The sequence below is a fragment of the Solanum lycopersicum genome, chromosome 3 (genome assembly GCF_036512215.1).
Source record: "Solanum lycopersicum chromosome 3, SLM_r2.1".
NCBI classification, from domain to species: domain Eukaryota; kingdom Viridiplantae; phylum Streptophyta; class Magnoliopsida; order Solanales; family Solanaceae; genus Solanum; species Solanum lycopersicum.
In genome coordinates, this window is record NC_090802.1 from 7895261 (window position 1) to 7919791 (window position 24531).

General features: G+C 32.1%; 2 protein-coding genes across 2 annotated transcripts; both read left to right on the plus strand.

Annotated features, from left to right (window-relative positions):
* Positions 1–14728: 14728 nt before the first annotated feature.
* Positions 14729–16222, plus strand: LOC138347734 (B3 domain-containing protein At1g49475-like). The gene is made up of 3 exons (XM_069296048.1): positions 14729–14836; positions 14949–15660; positions 15771–16222. The coding sequence occupies exons 1-2, from the start codon at positions 14738–14740 to the stop codon at positions 15429–15431; spliced, it is 582 nt and encodes a 193-aa protein (XP_069152149.1). The 5' UTR covers positions 14729–14737; the 3' UTR covers positions 15432–15660; positions 15771–16222.
* Positions 16223–23732: 7510 nt separating this feature from the next.
* On the plus strand, positions 23733–24300 carry LOC104646203 (E3 ubiquitin-protein ligase SINA-like 10). The gene has a single exon (XM_010319460.4). It carries the CDS (start codon positions 23751–23753, stop codon positions 24210–24212), a length of 462 nt encoding a protein of 153 aa, XP_010317762.1. The 5' UTR covers positions 23733–23750; the 3' UTR covers positions 24213–24300.
* The last annotated feature ends 231 nt before the right edge of the window (positions 24301–24531 follow it).

Here is a 24531-nt window from a genome sequence, read left to right on the forward strand (position 1 = left end):
ATGAGTTAAAAATAATTGAAGTTATAAAATTCAAAGCTTTTTTGAGTCATTAGTTAAAGTTGTGTTAGCCGTTTTATAATCTTTAAAGTGATATACACATACCTATATATATATATATATATATATATATATATATATATATATATATATATATATTATACGCCTAATTTATTTTATAAAATATCCAAAAATTGTATCAAAAAGATTTTATTCCACTTAGAGCTTTATTGAATTGGTTTTAGTAGTTTGTAGTTAGGTTCCTTAGTTTTTAATTAAATTTATTCGTTTGTTTTGCTATTGATTAAGTAGTATATTTGTTTATGTAATTTTTATATGGAATTAGTTTATCTTATGAATATTCAAAAATCGTTCTCAAAAATATTATATTTTATTCTTAAAAAATATTATACTATTTGTTTTAATCATATAGTAGTTTACCATTTTGGATTAGTCATGAATAGATTGTTTTATTCCGTTTACGTTAAGAATCTCTTTAATTAATATATATAAATTCACCCTTTTTCGTGATTAAATCAATCGAATACGATTTAGATGTAATTAGGAATCTATATGGTCTTCTTTTCTTGATCAGTTGCTTTTTTTTATGCAAAAAATTGTTTTGGGCGTCATCCACTTTCTCCATCTACCAGATTCAGTTTCCCAGTTGTCCGAAGATATCCGCAGCAAGCGACAATGACGACTACCTAAAATTTCCAGCAAGCGACAATGACTCCTGCAACGTCTCCCTTTTTAATCTGGTACTGGTCAAGCTCCCATCTCGTCCTTGCTCGGGCGGATGCTCAACATGTCAAGCGACAAGGACGTCAAATCAATCCGAGACGTAGGTGTGTGTGTTCGTTTTCAGTGTGTTATTCTCCTTTTTGTTCTCACTCCCTTGGTCAATAGCCTGTTCATGTTGCAAACCTTAATGTATAGCGGATTGTATATCCCACCTTCTTCCACTGTCTTTAAAAGATTTCTCATATTAATTGAGCTCCGTTTAAGTTCATCACTTTCCTCTATTGTGGATTTTTTTTGTACTTATATGTTGCAATATCTCGATAGCATTTTTTAGTTTCACAATTTTCCTTCATTTAGCCAATTTGTGAGTAGATGCATACCTCTGTTTATTTTATTTATTACATAGAGTTCTGTTTCTTCCAACTCATTTTGTATATATATATTACTTTATGTGTATGATCTCCTCTTTGTTCCATTTTACCGATGCATAGTATATAGCGATATTAGATTTAATTGAAGGTGTTTGTTTTGTAGTCAACGAGAGTAGTGACCCTTTATCTGTTAGTTGCATACCATCAGTAACCTATTTTGTTGTCTGTCTTTCACTGGGTTCCTTTGAATGTATGCCTTAGTGCGTAAAACTTATGCTAAGCGTGGTTTAATATTCCTTTGTCTTCATTACCCTCTTTGTTCAAATTTTAAAAGGGCAAAAATGGTTTTAGCATTATGAAGCACTCAGCTATTGCCATTGATTTCTTTGTATGATCCTCTGCTCTTTTAATGGCAAGCTTTCATATTCTCTGGTTCCACTAAGACTGATGATTGTGCATGAATTATTTTTTCTTTCTCTTTTGTTTGGCATGAATTTTTGAGCAAGTCCATCGGATTCCTCCATTATTTAAATGTATTTCATCTTGAGCTAAAAGCGGTTCAATCTCATTTTTCCCAAATCAAAATCGAAGTGCAGGCGGAGGATAATAAACTTTCCAGACCTAGGAAGGCCTGAAAACATGTGATGTACATTTTGTATACACTGGTATAAATTTAAAAAAATGATTTATAGGCCTAAAAAAATACCAGGATACAGGAAGGTGAATGAAAGATCGCAGGTTCGGGTTTCAATAAAAATTTAGAATACGGATCAAAATACGATTCGAAGACAGGAGTATACATAACGTGTATACATAGTTTTCTTTTGAAAGAAAACAGGGCCAAAACCCAAGGAATAGCAGCAATCAGAAAATGGGCCAAAGGCCCAAATTTGATATCTCTACACTTACTCTTTATTTATTATTGTAGCTACTAATATATATTTGTTTTTTGGTTCTAATTTAATTAATCATGAATTATATATATATATATATATATATAGCCTTTTTCAACACTTTATATTCTTCTCATTTAGAAAGCTCTTCTCATTTTGGTTTATTTCCCTTTAAATAGTTAAGTAAAGTGAAGTAGTAATAAATATAAATCAAAAAGAAAATCTGAATTCACTTTATTTAGATAATATTTGAAAACTATTTTAAAATGGTTATTTAGTCAAATTGCCGGTCAACCGCGAGCATTTCGAGGGCTTAACACCTTCTCGGAATGAACATTTGAACTTTGAACTCTTTTTCAATTGATTTTTATCTGTTTAAATCTTTTGAAAATAATTCTAAGTTTTCTTGATTTTTACTAAAAAAATCAAGTTATGACTGTCAATTTGGAAAATTAATTTCTCTTAAATCATAAGATAAATTGATTTTTTGAAACTTATTCATTTTTACTTTACTTGTATATTTTTAATAAAACTGAAATGACGACTATGCTAGGGATTAATTAAGTTCTAACAAAAATAATTTGACTATTTGGACGAAGTGTTATTATTGAATTGTTTATATGTGATTAATTTGTTTAAATTATAAACTTGCATTGCATATCATGACATATTTATGGTATATACTGTATAGTATATTAAAGGACGGTTTGAGAAATCGCAACCGGACTTTTTTATACTCACTTTCTTTCGGAATTAGTGACAATTTGTTGGTCCGTTATACGTCCAATGATTGTTGCAAGTTCCAGCCTAAATTGTCTGCTTGGGTTCCCGATCTTTTCAAAAGTCACTCTTAGTCAACTAGAATACAGCCGAGCCAAAATTCCTAATTTAGGAGCATTCGAACTAGGACAACTCAACACTCAAGGCATGTGGGGCCCATTAGAAGTCCGCCTTTTGTCTACTTAGCCCAAATTACCAAAAATAGACAACCATGCTTTCGTGATAATTGAAGGATGTATGTGTTTTTATAAAATGATTTGTTGTCCACGGGGTAGGGTTAACTAATCTTTGTCTGTTATTTTTTAGTATGAATCCGGCACATGAGCCTTTGAAAAAAAGAATGGTTACCGTCCCCGATCTCATCCTCAAAGTATGGTGGAGGTTCATGAACAACAACAAAATGATCGTTCAGAAACACATAGGTTACCTCCCCTCACTGCTAGAGATGAATGCTTGGCCTGACCTAATTGGAACAATGGTAAAATTCTGGGATAGTGAGCATATGGTCTTTCGATATGGGGAAGTAGATTTGACGCCAACAATAGAAGAAGTCCTCACGAGTTACAAAAGGTCTCCATGTGCAACAAAAGGAAACGACATCCAGATACAGATCTCCTAAATCCTATAATATGAGATTTCGCTAAAGTTAGAGAAAAACTGTCATTGGTTAAAACCGAGTGGATGGACAAGCTCCCCAGCCCAAATATACCTTTTAGAAAACTATATTATCGGTTCGGACGTGCAAGGGCTTATTAGAAATATAAGGACGAGTTCATTTCAAAAGAAAAATGGAAAGGACGCGTCCCCTCGCATTCGCAATATGTTTGAGTGTTTTCTCTCAAGGACAAAAATACACTATTCATTCTAGCATGTTTATGTCAGTCATTCCATCTTCTACAGAGTGAACTATAAATCATCAACAAAGTACTACACTTTAGCGACTATGATTTCGGTCGATATTTATAGGGCTTTAGACAAATATCAGAGCGGAGAACACTTCTTTCAAGGTTGTAATCTGATAGTACAGTGGTGGATTATGCGACATTTGATCAAGACTCATATTCCAAAAGAACCAGATCCCCTAAAGCGGTCAGACGAGCTACATGATCATGATTGATAGTTGTACCACAATCGTTGCAATAAGATTGGAGAAGAAAGTTTTTGGTATCCGAGGCTTCGAGGGCTGAGAGAAGAAGACGTACCTGAGTCAATAGACAGTTTGGTGGTAACTAAGAATATGGTGGTTTGAACAGAAAAAGTCCCTTACTTGGTATTTGCTAGGTTAAGAGGGATTAGACCATATGCTCCTGGTCGAGTCGTAAGGAAACTAGAAGGGAAACAAGAGCTGCCCCTGATCGCAGATATGAGATATTTTGCACTGACCACGAGAATGGACGAATTGCATTTGCTGAAGACATACTTAGGATGTGGCAATCTCGAAAAGTGTTGGGTGAACCTGTACCAAACAGGTTTCGTCCAGAGTGTTTTAAGGAGTACAAAGAATGGTTGAAAACGACTTTCACTGGAACTATTGAGCCTGGTCAAAAGTTCCCCACATTATTGCAGATGTTGGAGCCAAACTTATAGTCCGACTTCACCGACTTCAAGAGAAGTTTGATAAAATGAATTACAGCATCAACTTCGTCACTCAAAAGACACCAAAGTCATAGCTTACAAAGAGACAGACAGTGCATGACAGAGTTAGATGATAGCATGGAATAACAAATTCAGTCGATAGACGGGTTCAAACATCAATAAGGAGTTCGATTGGCGAGAGATCATCTAGGGGCGAGCAAATATACTATGTGGGAAGAGGTCAACATCGCCAAGAGGACCAGTCTCGACGAAGGATCACATGAGGCTTGAATTTTATTTACCATCCCCTGCTTGGGACATCTTTATTTCTACTTTGTTTTGTAATTCTTTTAAAACTCTCTTTACTTTATGTTTATCGGACATTTTGGATGCAATTAATGAAGTATTTTGAGGATAATAAATCGGGTTTAAAAAGCATATACATCCTTCAATTCGGTAGGCCTACCATTGGCATAAAAGGGTCACAAGAATGTTTAGGAAAGGAAAAAATCATTTCTATGGACAAAAATCTCCAAAAGATATATACAAACAAGTCTCTGTTACAAAATGTCCGACCAAAATTTCTGAGTCTCAAGTTTCTCACTCAAAAGAAACCTCCTATACTACCATTCCTAAAACATTCATTCTATTGTCTCAAGAAAGGAAAGGATCACTCCTATGGACAGAGGTAAGAACATCCAGATGGAACTCACTGGAGAAGAACTACAAAGAAAGATCAAACAGATCACTTAATAAATTCAAGAAGCCAAGGAGGAAGGGCTCAGAGTCAACATGGCCACCACAATCTACAAAGCTGAACCTTGACGCTGGATGAGGATTCGACATCATAGATTAAGAGAAAGAAAGATGTTGAGATGGAGACTGAGGACTTGCAAGAGAAATTGAACATGCTTCGTTTAGAGAAGCGAGAGAGGCGAGGATAGAATCGGTGATTGCCACTCTGTTAGCTAAAAGCATGTCACTTGATGAAGAGCTGACAATGGAAATGGAAGAATAGAGAAAGTATGGCCACATTGAGGAAGAAGAATAAAGTTTTCCATAGCAATGTGATTGATAAACTTCAGAAAATGTGTGAAAAATACCCTTTCTACGCCAAGGGGCTAATAGTGGTCCCAAAAACGATTACTCGACAGCGAGGAAATCGTCTACAAACCTTCATTCCTAGGCCATCTGAAAGGAGGAGACTAATGCTACAACAAGAAGGAAAATGACTGGCGTGTCATCATCATTTTATCTTTAAGAACTCTATTGTTGTCTTTCAATTTTCTTGTAATCGTAATGAACGAATGAATGAAAATGTTTTATCTTGTACTCGAACTATGTTGGGCCTGAATTCTCCTTGTGAGATACGTAAGCAGCCTTTCCAGGCCCGACCCCTATCTTTAAAAATTTTCATTCTCCCCTTCATGTTACGAGATGATACGAAGGCCAGATCAACGGACGTCAAAGAGCAGCTGCAAGAAGACCGTAGCTCAACGTGATTTAGCCTTTCCGAGGCAGTGTCAAAACTAAGATAAGCAAGCTCCTGCTCAAAACAACCATCCCCAAATGCCTCCCCACCCACAAAATACCCACTTCAAACCGCTCCACCACCGCAAAATCAAAACCAAAATAATTTCAATCCCCAAATACCCCATCACCACTTAAATCAGAATACCAATCCCCAGACTTACCCACAGAATTATCAAACCGCTCAAAATGCCCAGAGTCCCTCTATAGCTCCACCCTTACCCAAAAGGACCACTTTCCAAATTTCCGTCCCTACCAAGCATGATGTGTACGGTTCCGAGGTGGATCATTATGAGGAATAGGAAAGGGAGTGGAGGGCGAAGAAAGAGGCAAAGGTCGACATAAAAGAAGAGATCAAGAATGCCATGAAAGAGCTCGAATGTGTCCCTGATATCGCCGGGCTTAGTTATGAAGACATGTATTCATCCAAATTTGGACCTTTCATAAGGGTTCAAGATCCCGAAGTTTGACACTTTCGTAGGAGTGGGCAACCTTATGGCTCATCTGGAATGTATTGAATGACAAAGATTTTATCGATCGATTTGATTACAACACAGAAATTATTCGAGTTCGATACTTTTTAGAAAAGATAAAGTAAAAATCAATTGAAAGGTATAGGGAGTTTGCCTATAGGTGGAGAAAAGAAGCGGCGACGGTGAGACCGCCCATGTCTGAAAAAGAGATTGTAAAAGTGTTCGTACGGGTGCAAGAGGCCGAGTATTATGATCGAATCCTGTTGCTCGTAGGAGAAAAATTTGTTGAGATAGTCAAAGTTGGTGAGACTATCGAAGATAGGTTGAAAATGGGAAAGATAGCCCGTGTTGCTGCATCACCCGGATCATCAGGAATGTTGAAGAAGAAAAGAGAAGAAATCGCTTCTATTTCATATGGGAGAAAGAAAACCCCCAGAAGCTCGTCGTATTCCCAAGGTCGTTCTCGGTCTTCCCAAAATTCCAACCAAGCTTGCTAAACGCAAGCTAGTCATCCCAGTAATCCTCCAATTTATAAGAATGCTACCTCCACTTATGCAAATGTCCAAGCTCCACTATATCAAAATCCACCCCCAAATTACCAAAATGCATCCCCGCTTATCCAAATCATATTCTTGTTAATTTGAGCATAAATTTTAAAGTTGAAATTTGAAAATTTGAATTCATGAAGATGTCATATTTTGAAATTTGATTTTATGTTTGAATATACATTTTACTTAAAATAAATTAAATTTTTGTGAGTGAAAGTGAAAATTCTCTCAAGAAGAACCAAATTTTGAGACTTGAAAATTATTAAAGCATAGGTTTTTAAAATTTAATCCAAAGTTTATGGTCAAATGGTTAATTTCATTTCTTCATTGAATTTGTTAGGGAAAAATGTCAGGTCTACCTCTTTTGTGTCGTGAATCATGAGAACATAATTAGTTTTAATAATAAAAACTTTATTTTGTGCCTAAACATGGTGTAGTTGTTTATTGGTGTCTCATAAGTGCTTTAATACCATCTTTTTTGTTTAATTTCTCTTTTTATTCTTGAATTCACCGACTATTCCAAACATTATGTTAGTGCTACTCTACTTCCCTCCTTGTCAATTGTGGATTTAAATAGAATGATTTTTAGTCTTAATCAATAAGAATTTCTCAAAATCCAATGTAAGAAGACAAATTAAATTTCATTCACTTGAAAAAAATATTCCTTTGCACGACCAAGGCTAGACTTAATTTTGAGCATGAATTAATCGAGGTTCTCACAAATTTTATACATACAAAAATGGCATGTCTTTCTTTGTTATCCTGTTAAAATTTGAATCTTTGACCTTTCATTGGTAGAGGCTTGATAATGAGGCATACAATTTTCAAGATCTATACCTTATTCTTTCTATAAATGTGGGACAATTTAAAAAAGATCTAGTAAAAATATTGTGTCTATTGACAAGTGCCTTGTAGTCGCGTCTCTGCCTTCATTCCTTTGATGTCAAAGGCGCCTTTAAGACATAAAAGAAACACTAGTCAAGTATGGAGGACAAGCAGATGATGATATCCAACTTGGCTTCCAACCTTGTGTAATTGAGTCAGAAGTGTAAAATTTTATATGATTTATTATCTATAAACATAATGAAGTCTATCATCTCGTTTCGCTACAATTTACAGTAATAACTCACTTCTTTCAATTCATGTGATAAAATTTGACTCACTTAATGATTAAAAATACAAAAGATCATTCTTGAAATAAGTGATTATAAACATGAATGTCATAATATTTATATAGATTAATTGAACACAAAGGTTGTATCTATTCAGAAAATGAGATTAAATGAGATTTTTATCGAAAAAGTTTCCTTGACTGCTTCTATAACTATGTGAACTTCCGTATGTGGTGTATGTAAGAAATATGACACTACTTGAATCTAACTCAACTCCAAAAGCTAGTTCATTAGGGGAAGATTTCCCAACTGACACGCGAACCAGGAGTGGAAAAGCTTGGGAGGTTGAAGTGGAAAATTCTCAAGGCCAAATTTGGCTAACCAAGGGATGGAGTGATTTTTGTGACTATTACTCAATAAGCGTCAAGAGTGTATTAATGTTCACGTACAACCCGCGTTGTCACTTTGCTGTCGCTATATATGATCAGAGTAAAACAGAAATTGAATATCCAATAGATCAAGATATTGAATCAGATGAACAAGAGGAAGATATTCTAGTTGCCCAAGCTAATGCTAATATCATCGACGAAGATATTCTAATTCTCCAATCTAATGCTAATGTAATCGAAGAAGATTCTCCAATCTAACGCTAATGTAATCGAGGATGAAGAGGAACATATTCCAGTTAATTTCCCTCAAACTAATGCAAATGTAATTGAGCAACGTAAGTAAACATCTTAAGTGCTTTATTAGCTATTAATTAAGTGAATTCATTAGTAGAATATTGTACTAATTGTTATAATTATGTCAAGATGTTGCAGATAAGGAGGTTGGAGAAGCTAATAGTATAAGTGAAAAAGTTGGTCCAAATAATTATAGCAGTCGATACAGTTTGGTGGACTTAACTGGTAACAATCCGTTTTTTGAAATGGTTATAAAAAAGTCACATGCTACTTGTATGGTAAGGTTTAATAGTTTTACATTGTAATTTTAAATTCGCTAGATTTGCACATTCTAGTTATTTCCCTGAAAATCTAATAATCCTGTTTGTTTGATGAATATGTTTTTTAGGTTATCCCGTTGAGATTCGCCCAACAAACAGACATAATAAACATGAAGAATATGAGGTTGGTTAATGAAGAAGGAGTATAATGGAAATTGGAAATAGAGTATGCTAGGAGTATGGTTATCATAAAAGAAGGATGGACTGCCTCTCGAAAAGATAACAAAATAGCTAATAGTGAAACTTGTCGCTTCAAGTTGATTGGGGGCCCCATTGCAAATGTTTTGCCGGTTCAGAAGATCCCAACACCCCTATGCTTGCAAAAAATTAGATACATTTTTTTTGATTGCATTTTGGCTATTTTAGTTTGTCTTATTAAGATGGTACTTGTACTTAATTTGCTAGGGTATCAAATTTCAGATAGCTTTGTTGCATAAATTATCTTCTTATAATTGCAAGTATATGTATTCAACAAGTGCTCAAGTAAACATTTTATTTTGTAAACGTTATGGAATGTAACTCTTGGATGGTTTGGCATATACATGTTTAAATCTTTTTTTTCTAATCATCACTTATTTATAGCAAATTAATTACTATTTTGCAGCTTTGTGAACCGTTATAAGTCACGATGGAAGAAAAAAGAGAGAAAATCTACCTTATCACTTAGTTTAATATTGCCTTCGTCTTAAAATAGTTGCCGCGTTCTTTTTCTCGAGACCTAAATCCACTAGCCCCACCTAATAAAGGAGGATTAGAATTAAGCCAGAATTGAGGGACAAGAAGAGAGGAAGAAGTCTTTCAAAACATATTAGTTACTCCCTGTCTCCTTCAAGATGGATGAACAGCTAGCACTCATGCCTCAATAAGGATGAACAACAAAAATATAAGAAACTATCACAAGAGGATGAAGAAGGTGACCACATATTATTAATTATTTTCCAATCAAGAAAAAGAAGTATCTATACACTATTGACCCATTCCATTAAATGGGAAATAAAGAATAACCTCAACTATCTAAAAGAGACATTGATTATGTTGTGGAGAGTGATTGAGAAAGACCATCAAGTCACGCACATCAAGAAAACTAAAACTATTAACTACCTTGGTGAGTCTAATTTTAAGTAAGAGAAAGAAGCAAGGGATTGGGCGCATCTTCACTAATTTAGCTCACGACTAATATATAACAAAGTTTTATAAAGAGGAAAACTTGCTGCAAATTCTACAACAAGGACCTTGATTCATCAACATATACATTTTATATGTCAAAAAGTGAGATTCAAATTTTGTTACCTCCGAAGCCTGAGAAAATTTCAACTGTACCTGTTTCAACAATTTCACCTTTCTTCTGATTTAGAAAGGCTACTCTGCCCCTTAGAAATCAGTAGGTGTTTGCTTAATTTGTAGTCCAAGAAAGAAAATGTGTTCGTTTATCATGTTCATTTCAAACTCAATACTCATCTAAGTTATGGCCATATTTTCACGTAACCTTTTTTTATGTCCTTTCTATTAATTAGTAAATACATTAGCTTAGAAAAATAAAGAAAAAAAAGATACTTATTAAAAAGGAAAAAATGAAAATAACTATCCAACAACTCCATACATAATAGATATTTATAGTTTGATACAAGAATTAGATAGAAGGGAATTAAGATGACATGTAGTTAATTAAGTGAGAATACAATGGTATATGATTTTTTATATAACTCATGAGATTTATTTAGGTGTAAGATTTTTTTATAAATATCAAACGAATTGATTAAACAAAATAAAATGAAGTAAAAAATTCAAAAAAATGTAATATAAAAGATCGTAGTAATTTTCTATACCAAGAGATATGTCACATCATCTGGTCTGTATCTGGCTTTATAATTATGTATGTAATTTATGGTAGTTTTTTCTCCTAATGAGAGTAAAGATGAAGATTCATTTCTTCTCCCATATATTCTATAAATGTATTGGATTTATTTCTAATTAAATATTTTCACTCATATTTATATAGAAGAGCTTGTTAAATTCAAGAATATGTACTTAAATCAAGTGAAATATATTTTTAAGGACATTGTAAACGACACACCTCAAACCGTAAGTATTTCCTTAAATGAGGTCATTTAAGATTGGCTCACACTCGTAATTCAAAGTAGACTTGTTTGGAAATTCAAACCACCAAAATGTTAGAATCACGAGAACTATAAAGTGTCATGCATGATATTCCTGTTAATTTGAGCATAAATTTTAAAGTTGAAATTTAAAAATTTGAATTTCTGAAGTTGTCATATTTTGAAATTTGATTTTATGTTTGAATGTACATTTTACATGAAATAAATTGAATTTTTGTGAGTGAAAGTGAAAATTCTTTCGAGAAGAACAAAATTTTGAAACTTGAAAATTATCCAAGCATAGATTTTTAAAATTTAATCCAAAGTTTATGGTCAAATAGTTAATTTCATTTCTTCATTGAATTTATTAGGGAAAAATCTCAGGTCTACCTCTTTTGTATAGTGAATCATGAAAACATAATTACTTTTTCCAAAAACTTTATTTTGTGCTAAACATGGTGTAGTTGTATATTGGCGTCTCATAAATGCTTTAATCCCATCTCTTTGTTTAATTTTTCTTTTTAATATTGAATTCACTGACTAAATTCCAACTCAATGTTAGTGCTACTCTACTTCCCTCCTTTTCAATTGTGGATTTAAATAGAACGATTTTTAGTCTTAATCAATTAGAATTTCTCAAAATCCAATGTAAGAAGACAAATTAAATTTCATTCCCTTGAAAAAAAATATTCATTTTCACAACCAAGGCTAGACTTAATTTTGACAGTGAATTAATCGAGGTTCTCACAAGTTTCATATATACTAAAATGGCATGTCTTACTTTGTTACCCTGTAAAGATTTGAATCTTTGACCTTTCATTGACAGAGGCAAGATAATAAGGCGCAAAATGTGCAAGATCTATACCTCATTCATTCTATTATTGTGGGACAATTTTAAAAAAGAAGAAATAAACATTGTGTCCATTGCCAAGTGCCTTGTAGTCGCACCTCCGTCTTCATTCCTTTATTGTCAAAGGCGCCTTTAAGACATAAAAGAAGCACTACTCATGAAAGGAGGACAAGTAGATGATGATATCCAACTTGGCTTCCAACCTTATGTAATTGAATTAGATGAGTAAAACATCTTATCTGATTTATTAGCTATGAACATAATGAAGTCAGTCATCTCGTTTCGTTACAATTTATAGTAATAACTCACTTCTTTCAATTCATGTGATAAAATTTGACTCACTTAATGATTAGAAATATAAAAGATCATTCTTGAAATAAGTGATTATAAACATGAATGTCATAATATTTAAATAGATTAATTGAACACAAAGGTTGTATCGATTCAAAAAATGAGATTAAATGAGATTTTTGTCGAAAAGGTTTCCTTGACTGCTTCTATAATTACGTGAACTTCCGGATGTGGTGTATGTAATAAATATGACACTACTTGAGTCTAACTCAACCCTAAAAGCTAGTTCATTAGGGATGGATTTCCAAACTGACACGCGAACCAGGAGCTCAAACGATGATGGATCTAACTTTGATATTATGTAAAGATATGACACCTAGACATAACTCACTACAAAAACCTAGCGCATGAAGGAAGGATTTCATAGTCCATTTGAGGACACCACCACCGGTCCACTGCCCAATCAATGTGGGACTTTTACCCTCTCTGTCTGCATATTCAATTGCACATAGGTTTCAGGCTTTGATGTATTCTAATAAAAAATTGTTTGTAGTCCCTATGACTCTTGAAAGAAAGTGATTCTTCACGCCTCAAAGCCAAAATTTATCTATTATATTTTTTCTAACTCAAATTATCACGTGATCGATCTTTAGTTATATATTATAATGCATCCTTCAAATTACCAGACCATAACGCCGTCAGTAGCTAGGAGTTCTTTTCCAATAGACATAGTGACATGGTACTTCAACTAAAGGAGTTTGTGTTTAAAATAACCCAAGCTTTTGTTTAATGTCATCATGTGTCCTTCTGCTGAATGAATATAATATTATTTCACTAATTAAATACTCTAAATTACGGCGTATATTTTTTCCAGATACTTTGTGTTAGTTCCTTCCTTTTTTAAATGGAAGGAAACAATGTATCTATGGATCTTTATTTTAGAAAGAGTGAGCATGTTCTATTGTAGTAAATATATATATATATATATATATATATATATATATATATATATATATATATATATATATATATAAGATATATTTCAAAGAATGTTCTTAATTTATATCAGAATCTTCAAAATTCAACCAAAACATCACTAGGTTGATAAAATATAGAATTTTTGTCTAAGTCATGAGGATCACAAATGAATTTATAATTTCAAGTCCACTAGCTGATATTGAGAAAACCAAACCAATCGGATATAACAGCATCGTGACTTACTTAATTAAAACACCAAAATCTATTGCCATCAAAACTAATTTAAGAAATAAAATGTTGTAGTTTCACAAATGCCTCCCTTTGTTGTTTTAGCTGATGAAAGGCCTGATTAGCTGCGCAACACTAATGGCACAATCAGCTCATATTACTATTCAATCTAATTTAATAAGAAGATGTTGTGTTGTACTACTGTATTGATAATTCCAAATTTCTTTTAGTAAGTGCTTTAATTTGATTATTTATACCTTATGTCACTAATATTGTGATTGAACTTAATATGGTAATTGCTTTAGTTGGAACACTTATCATGGGATCAGACAATATTAATGAAAAGGGAAAAATATCTCGTCCTTAAGACATGAGAGTTAAAGGTATGTCCATTACGTACTTTTTCTTTGTTCCTCTTTGGTTTGGGACAAAACTAGGCAAAAGAAAAACCTACAAACAAAGCCTAGGGGAGTGTAGACAAGAGTAAGAGAGAACCAAGCCAACTAGGGCCTTACATCATAAATTTTCTTCTTTCTTATGTGCATTACTTTCTCTGTGGCGAGAACATAGAAAAGGACTCACACCATTACGACAGTTGGGGACTTGCCCTATTTTAGTATTTCTAAATACATTTGTTTTTTTCTTTGGATTAGTTTTTAAGAATTTAAGTTTTGCAGACTATCTTTGGATTTTAGTAGCAAACTTGCATTAGTATATGTTTTAATTTAAATAATGCTCATACACTGCATATACCTTTTAAATAATTCACATTTATAAATTAACTCAAAAATATATATTGTTTAAAAATTATTTCAATATCCTAAAAAAGATGATATGATAAATTTAAATACATTTCTACAATCGCCGCAAATTTCACTAGTTAGTATAAATAAAACGTAGAGTAATAGTGCTAGTGTCAATAAGTAGTAATAGGGTCAGGTGAATGAGTCTATAATAGAAGTCAAAAAGAAATAAAAGAAAAAGGAAAAAAGTATCTTTGTGCATTCCAAGAAAAAGCAATAGTAGTCACATTCACGTGAGTGTAAATAAGTGGTAATTTATAGCGTTAGGTGAATGAATCTTAAAAAGAAGTCAAAAAAAACAGTATGGTTATTATTCCAAGACAAAGCTATACAGTAGTCATCACAAGCATCATGTGATGACTGAAATATAATAGTATCCTCGTGAGTGCGCTGTGCATGGTTCTCGTGAATCAAACTCCTATATATTGTAAACATCTTCAACAATTTCCCATCCTACCATCTATCATGGCAAACGAGTTCCATGGATCTTCATTAAGGAGCTCTTCTCCCAACAACCCTAAGTTCATCCAAATCATTACTTCATTAGATGAATTACGCCGTCTGGTAAGTAATTAGTTGTAATTTTAGTCCTTGTAAATTGTTGATTTATTCCAAGATATAAGTTAAAATAATTGTGTTTGTATGAAATTAAATTTGCAATTTCTTTTGCACACAGAGGATTCCAGTAGTATTTGCCAAAAGACACTGCGAGAACATGTTAAACCCCGTGTTTCTTGAGGCTCCCCATGGAAAATCTTGGGAGGTTGAAGTGGAAAATTCTCAAGGCCAAATTTGGCTAGCCAAGGGATGGAGTGATTTTTGTGACTATTACTCAATAAGCGTCAAGAGCGTATTAATGTTCACGTACAACCCGCGTTGTCACTTTTCTGTCGCTATATATGATCAGAGTAAAACAGAAATTGAATATCCAATAGATAAAGATATTGAATCAGATGAACAAGAGGAAGATATTCTATTTGCCCAAGCTAATGCTAATATCATCGAAGAAGATATTCTAATTCTCCAATCTAATGCTAATGTAATCGAAGAAGATATTCCAATTCTCCAATCTAACGCTAATGTAATCGAGGATGAAGAGGAACATATTCCAGTTAATTGCCCTCAAACTAATGCTAATGTAATTGAGCAACGTAAGTAAACATCTTAAGTGCTTTATTAGCCATTAATTAAGTGAATTTATTAGTAGAATATTGTACTAATTGTTATACTTATGTCAAGCTGTTGTAGATAAGGAGGTTGGAGAAGCTAATAGTATAAGTGAAAAAGTTGGTCCAAATAATTATAGCAGTCGATACAGTTTGGTGGACTTAACTGGTGACAATCCGTTTTTTGAAATGGTTATAAAAAAGTCACATGCTACTTGTATGGTAAGGTTTAATAGTTTTACATTGTGTTTTTAAATTCGCTAAGTTTGCACATTCTAGTTATTTCCCTGAAAATCTAATAATCCTGTTTGTTTGATGAATATGTTTTTTAGGCTATCCCGTTGAGATTCGCCCAACAAACAGACATAATAAACATGAAGAATATGAGGTTGGTTAATGAAGAAGGAGTAGAATGGAAAGTGGAAATAGAGTATGCTAGGAGTATGGTTATCATAAAACAAGGATGGACTGCCTTTCGAAAAGATAACAAAATAGCTAATGGTGAAACTTGTCTCTTCAAGTTGATTCAGGGCCCCATTGCAAATGTTTTGCAGGTTCAGAAGATCCCAACACCCCTTTGCTTGCAATAAATTAGATACAATTTTTTTGATTGCATTTTGGCTATTTTAGTTTGTCTTATTAAGATGCTACTTGTACTTAATTTGCTAGGGTATCAAATTTCAGATAGCTTTTTTGCATAAATTATCTTCTTATAATTGCAAGTATATGTATTCAACAAGTGCTCAAGTAAACATTTTATTTTGTAAACGTTATGGAATGTAACTCTTGGATGGTTTGGCATATATATGTTTAAATCTTTTTTTTTCTAATCGTCACTTACTTAAAGCAAATTAATTACTATTTTGCAGCTTTGTGAACCGTTATAAGTCACAATGGAAGAAAAGAGAGAGAAAATCTACCTTATCACTTAGTTTAATATTGCGTTCCTCTTAAAATAGTTGTCGCGTTCTGTTTCTCGAGACCTAAATCCACTAGCCCCACCTGAAAAAGGAGGATTAGAATTAAGCCAGGATTGAGGGACAAGAAGAGAGGAAGAAGTCTTTAAAAACATACTAATTCCTCCCTGTCTCCTTCAAGATGGATGAACAGCTAGCACTCATGCCTCAATAAGGATGAACAACAAAAATATAAGAAACTATAACAAGAGGATGAAGAAGGTGACCACATATTATTAATTATTATCCAATCAAGAAAAAAGAAGAATCTATAAACTATTGACTCATTCCATTAAATAGGAAAAAAAGAATAACCTCAACTATCTAAAAGAGACATTGATTATGTTGTGGAGAGTGAATGAAAAAGACCGTCAAATCACGCACTTCAAGAAAACTAAAACTATTAACTACCTTGGTTAGTCTAATTTTAAGTGAGAGAAAGAAGGAAGGGATTGGGCACATCTTCACTAATTTAGTTCACGACTATTATATAACAAAGTTTTATAAAGAGGAAAACTTGCTGCAAATTCTACAACAAGGACCTTGATTCATCAACATAAACATTTTATATGTCAAAAAGTGAGATTCAAATTTTGTTACCTCCGAAGCCTGAAAAAATTTCAACTGTACTTGTTTCAACAATTTCACCATTCTTCTGATTTAGAAAGGCTACTCTGCCCCTTAGAAATCAGTAGGTGTTTGCTTAATTTGTAGTCCAAGGAAGAAAATGTGTTCGCTTATCATGTTCATTTCAAACTCAATACTCATCTAAGTTAGGGCCATATTTACACGTAACCTTTTTTTATGTCCTTTCTATTAATTACTAAATACATTAGCGTTGAAAAATAAAGGAAAAAAGATGATTATTAAAAAGGAGAAAATGAAAATAACTATCCAACAACTCCATACATAATTGATATTTATAGTTTGATACAAGAATTAGATAGAAGGGAATTAAGATGACATCTAGTTAATTAAGTGAGAATACAAAGTTATATGGTTTTTTATATAACTCAAGAGATTTATTTAGATGTAAGATTTTTTTATAATTATCAAACGAATTGATTAATGAAAATAATGAAGTAAAAAATTCAAAAAAATTTAATATAAAAGATTGTAGTAATTTTCTATACCAAGAGATGTGTCACATCATCTGGTCTGTATCTGGCTTTATAATTATATATGTAATTTATGGTAGTTTTTTCTCCTAATGAGAGTAAAGATGAAGATTCATTTCTTCTCCCATATATTCTATAAATGTGTTGGATTTATTTCTAATTAAATATTTTCACTCATATTTTATATAGAAGAGCTTGTTAAATTCAAGAATATGTACTTAAGTCAAGTGGAATATTTTTAAGGACATTGTCATCGACACACCTCAAACCGTAAGTATTTCCTTAAATGAGGTCATTTAAGATTGGCTCACACTCGTAATTTAAAGTAGACTTATTTGGAAATTCAAACCACCAAAATGTTAGAATCACGAGAACTATAAAGTGTCATGCATGATATTCCTGTTAATTTGAGCATAAATTTTAAAGTTGAAATTTAAAAATTTGAATTTCTGAAGTTGTCATATTTTGAAATTTGATTTTATGTTTGATTGTTCATTTTCCTTGAAATAAATTGATTTTTTGTGAGTGAATGTGAAAATTCTTTCGAGAAGAACAAAATTTTGAAAATTGAAAATTATCCAAGCATAGATTTTTAAAATTTAATCCAAAGTTTATGGTAAAATAGTTATTTTCATTTCTTCATTGAATTTATTAGGGAAAAATCTCAGGTCTACCTCTTTTGTATCGTGAATCATGAAAACATAATTACTTTTTCCAAAAACTTTATTTTGTGCCTAAACATGGCGTAGTTGTATATTGGCGTCTCCTAAATGCTTTAATCCCATCTCTTTGTTTAATTTTTCTTTTTAATATTGAATTCACTGACTAAATTCAAACTCAATGTTAGTGCTACTCTACTTCCCTCCTTTTCAATTGTGGATTTAAATAGAACGATTTTTAGTCTTAATCAATTAGAATTTCTCAAAATCCAATGTAAGAAGACAAATTAAATTTCATTCCCTTGAAAAAAATATTCATTTTAACAACCAAGGCTAGACTTAATTTTTAGTGTGAATTAATCGAGGTTCTCACAAGTTTCATATATACTAAAATGGCATTTCTTACTTTGTTACCCTGTAAAGATTTGAATCTTTAACCTTTCATTGATAGAGGCAAGATACTAAGGCGCAAAATGTGCAAGATCTATACCTCATTCATTCTATTAATGTGGGACAATTTTAAAAAGGTGGAAATAAACATTGTGTCCATTGCCAAGTGCCTTGTAGTCGTGCCTCCGTCTTCATTCCTTAATTGTCAAAGGCGCCTTTAAGACATAAAAGAAGCACTACTCATGAAAGGAGGACAAGTAGATGATGATATCCAACTTGGCTTCCAACCTTATGTAATTGAGTTAGATGAGTAAACATCCTATCTGATTTATTAGCTTGAACATAATGAAGTCAGTCATCTCGTTTCGTTAAAATTTATAGTAATAACTCACTTCTTTCAATTCATGTGATAAAATTTGCTTCACTTAATGATTAGAAATATAAAAGATCATTCTTGCATTTTGGCTATTTTAGTTTGTCTTATTAAGATGCTACTTGTACTTAATTTGCTAGGGTATCAAATTTCAGATAGCTTTTTTGCATAAATTATCTTCTTATAATTGCAAGTATATGTATTCAACAAGTGCTCAAGTAAACTTTTTATTTTGTAAACGTTATGGAATGTAACTCTTGGATGGTTTGGCATATACATGTTTAAATCTTTTTTTTATAATCGTCACTTATTTAAAGCAAATTAATTACTATTTTGCAGCTTTGTGAACCGTTATAAGTCACAATGGAAGAAAAGAGAGAAAATCTACCTTATCACTTAGTTTAATATTGCCTTCTTCTTAAAATAGTTGTCGCGTTCTGTTTCTCGAGACCTAAATCCACTAGCCCCACCTGATAAAGGAGGATTAGAATTAAGCCAGGATTGAGGGACAAGAAGAGAGGAAGAAGTCTTTCAAAACATACTAATTCCTCCCTGTCTCCTTCAAGATGGATGAACAGCTAGCACTCATGCCTCAATAAGGATGAACAACAAAAATATAAGAAACTATCACAAGAGGATGAAGAAGGTGACCACATATTATTAATTATTATCCAATCAAGAAAAAAGAAGAATCTATAAACTATTGACTTATTCCATTAAATGGGAAAAAAAGAATAACCTCAACTATCTAAAAGAGACATTGATTATGTTGTGGAGAGTGATTGAGAAAGACTGTCAAATCACGCACTTCAAGAAAACTAAAACTATTAACTACCTTGGTGAGTCTAATTTTATGTGAGAGAAAGAAGCAAGGGATTGGGCGCATTTTCACTAATTTAGCTCACGACTATTATATAACAAAGTTTAATAAAGAGGAAAACTTGCTGCAAATTCTACAACAAGGACCTTGATTCATCAACATATACATTTTATATGTCAAAAAGTGAGATTAAAATTTTGTTACCTCCGAAGCCTGAGAAAATTTCAACTGTACCTGTTTCAACAATTTCACCTTTCTTCTGATTTAGAAAGGCTACTCTGCCCCTTAGAAATCAGTAGGTGTTTGCTTAATTTGTATTCCAAGGAAGAAAATGTATTCGCTTATCATGTTCATTTCAAACACAATACTCATCTAAGTTATGGCCATATTTTCACGTAACCTTTTTTTATGTCCTTTCTATTAATTACTAAATACATTAGCGTTGAAAAATAAAGGAAAAAAGATACTTATTAAAAAGGAGAAAATGAAAATAACTATCCAACAACTCCATACATAATTGATATTTATAGTTTGAAACAAGAATTAGATAGAAGGGAATTAAGATGACATGTAGTTAATTAAGTGAGAATACAAAGGTATATGTTTTTTTATATAACTCATGAGATTTATTTAGGTGTAAGATTTTTTTAAAATTATCAAATGAATTGATTAAAGAAAATAATGAAGTAAAAAATTCAAAAAAATGTAATATAAAAGATAGTAGTAATTTTCTATGCCAAGAGATGTGTCACATCATCTGGTCTGTATTTGGCTTTATAATTATGTATGTAATTTATGGTAGTTTTTTCTCCTAATGAGAGTAAAGATGAAGATTCATTTCTTCTCCCATATATTCTATAAATGTATTGGATTTATTTCTAATTAAATATTTTCACTCATATTTTATATAGAAGAGCTTGTTAAATTCAAGAATATGTACTTAAATCAAGTGAAATATTTTTAAAGACATTGTCATCGACACACCTCAAACCGTAAGTATTTCCTTAAATGAGGTCATTTAAGATTGGCTCACACTCGTAATTCAAAGTAAACTTGTTTGGAAATTCAAACCACTAAAATGTTAGAATCACGAGAACTATAAAGTGTCATGCATGATATTCCTGTTAATTTGAGCATAAATTTTAAAGTTGAAATTTAAAAATTTGAATTTCTGAAGTTGTCATATTTTGAAATTTGATTTTATGTTTGAATGTACATTTTACTTGAAATAAATTGAATTTTTGTGAGTGAAAGTGAAAATTCTTTCGACAAGAACAAAATTTTGAAACTTGAAAATTATCCAAGCATAGATTTTTAAAATTTAATTCAAAGTTTATGGTCAAATAGTTAATTTCATTTCTTCATTGAATTTATTAGGGAAAAATCTCAGGTCTACCTCTTTTGTATCGTGAATCATGAAAACATAATTACTTTTTCCAAAAACTTTATTTTGTGCCTAAACATGGCATAGTTGTATATTGGCGTCTCATAAATGCTTTAATCCCATCTCTTTGTTTAATTTCTCTTTTTAATCTTGAATTCACTGACTAAATTCCAACTCAATGTTAGTGCTACTCTACTTCCCTCCTTTACAATTGTGGAATTAAATAGAACGATTTTTAGTCTTAATCAATTAGAATTTCTTAAAATACAATGTAAGAAGACAAATTAAATTTCATTCCCTTGAAAAAAATATTCATTTTCGCAACCAAGGCTAGACTTAATTTTGAGTGAGAATTAATCGAGGTTCCCACAAGTTTCATATATATAAAAATGGCATGTCTTACTTTGTTACCCTGTAAAGATTTGAATCTTTGACCTTTCATTGATAGAGGCAAGATAATGAGGCGCAAAATGTGCAAGATCTATACCTCATTCGTTCTATAAATGTGGGACAATTTAAAAAAGGTGGAATAAAAATATTGTGACCATTGCCAAGTGCCTTGTAGTCGTGCCTCCGTCTTGATTCCTTTATTGTCAAAGGCGCCTTTAAGACATAAAAGAAGCACTACTCATGTAAGGAGGACAAGAAGATGATGATATCCAACTTGGCTTTCAACCTTATGTAATTGAGTTAGATGAGTAAAACATCTTATCTTATTTATTAGTTATGAACATAATGAAGTCTGTCATCTCGTTTCGTTACAATTTATAGTAATAACTCACTTCTTTCAATTCATGTGATAAAATTTGACTCACTTAATGGTTAGAAATATAATAGATCATTCTTGAAATAAGTTATTATAAATATGAATGTCATAATATTTAAATAGATTAATTGAACACAAAGGTTGTATCGATTCAAAAAATGAGATTAAATGAGATTTTTATCGAAAAGGTTTCCTTGATTGCTTCTATAAATAGTGAACTTTTGGATGTCGTGTCTGTAATAAATATGAAACTACTTGAGTCTAACTCAACCCTAAAAGCTTGTTCATTAGGTATAGATTTCCAAACTGACCAGCGAACCAGGAGCTCAAACGATGATGGATCTAACTTTGATATTATGTAAAGATATGACACGTAAACATAACTCAATACGAAAAACTATCTCATGAAGGAAGGATTTCCTAGTCCATTTGAGGACACCACCACCAGTCCACTGCCCAATCAATGTGGGACTTTTACCCTCTCTATCAGCATATTCAATTGCACATAGGTTTCAGGCTTTGATGTATTCTGATAAAAAAATTACTTGTAGTCCCTATGACTCTTGAAAGAAAGTGATTCTTCACGCCTCAAAGCCAAAATTTATCTATTATTTTTTTTAACTCAAATTATCACGTGATCAATCTTTAGTTCTATATTATGATGCATTAGTTGGAACACTTATCATGGAATCAGACAGTATTAATGAAATGGGAAAAATATCTCGTCCTTAAGGCATAAAGAAGTTAATTACAACTATATATTGCTTGCTAGTTCAATGTACTAATGACAAATAAATATATTCACATAAAGTTAATCAGTAAATAAAGTGCTCAATAAACCATAATTGGTAATCTTATTACTCATTTTCTTAATTTATGAAGCAAAAGAATAATCTGTATACACACTTTAATTTACATAAATTCATCAAAATTGCTCACAAATTTTTTAGTTAAAAGCATTTAAAACAAATTAATTCAAACACACTCTTAATCAAACCCCATCCAATTTAATGTATTAACGTGACATAATCATTTAATAAATTTCTTAGTGAACCATAATTCGTCGTCCAATTACTCATTTTCTTAATTCGTGAAGCAAAACAATACTCTCTCCGTTTAAAAAAGAATGATCTCATTTTTTTAGTCTATTTCAAAAAGAATGACCCCTTTTTAATTTTTGGAAAAACTTTAATTTTAACTTTTCACATGACATATTTAAGACCACAAGATTAAAGAGCATTTTGGTATATTTGTCATAAATTTTAATTTAGAGCCACAAGATCAAAAAAAAATTCTTTCTTTTCTTAAACTCCATCCAAGTCAAACTAGACCATTCTTTTTTAAACGGAGAGAGTAATGTATAAACACTTTTAATTTACCTAAATACTTCAAAAGTGCTTACAATTTTTTTAGTTAAATACACTTAAAACAAGTCAATTCAAACACTCTTAATCAAACACCACCCAAGTTCAATGTACTAATGTGACATAAAAAATACATATTCAAATAAAGTTAATCATTAATTAAATTTCTTCGTAATCTAATTACTCATTTTCTTAACTAAAAAAGATAAATTCTATACAACTTATTTATAAATTAAATAAAACTATTACCTCATAGTCAAACACATTTTCAAGAAAACATTAAATTCAAATCTTAAGTACTTGACCACATTCGATTTTGTAACCAAATTTTGCAAAAACATCCCATAGATTATTTTAAAGAAATAGTATAAATATATGATAATAATAATAATATAATAAGATATTAAAATAATATTTACAAAAACCGAATTTTGACCATGATAAGAGTGAACCATTCATCTAGCAACGAAGAAGAAGAAGAAATGGCGAGATTTTCAGTTGGAAGAGATGAACATGATAATGATGAAGGAGGACCCTGTAACTCCAGCACATCTGTATGCAAGAGACGGAGGACTACCGCCGGAAATTTCTCTCGCGGCGTCGTAATCCGTCAACAAGAAGAAGTAGAAGAAAGAGAAAGGGAAAGGGTTGTTCAGGAAAAAGTAGAGGAAGAGGCAGAGGAGAAGGATTGGGGATCGGAATCTGAGGGAAATTTTCGATCGAGCGGTGATCAGAGGGTGCCAGTTCGTGAATCCGAGGTTTTAAGAGAGAACAGGTCTATTTCTGGTGAGAGCGTGTATCAGAATTTCGAGGATTCAATCAAAAACAGGTCAATTTCTGTGACGTTATTGGATCCAGATGTGTTGGATTGCCCGATCTGCTTTGAACATCTCTGTGTTCCTGTCTTTCAGGTTTCTTCTTTTTACCCTTTTCATTGCTATTAGGAGTATAAGAATTTATCTGTGTTGGAATTAATTGTGTTTGGAGAATTCTTAATTTTCCTTTAGAGGTTTTTGAAGACATGGTCTTGAATAGAAGGGAATTTGTATTGACATTTATAATCTGACCAATATACTTTATTGCTCTTAGGGTGTAAAAGTAACAGTTTTTGTTAATCCAACAGTGGGGTTTGGGAGGATAGAGTTTACGCAGACTTTAGTCGTGCCTGGTGGAGGCGGTTTTAAAAAATAAAATATAGAAGTAGAGTAGACATGTCAGATAATAGAAATATGATTACTTAGCATTCAGTATTGCATTGGAAAA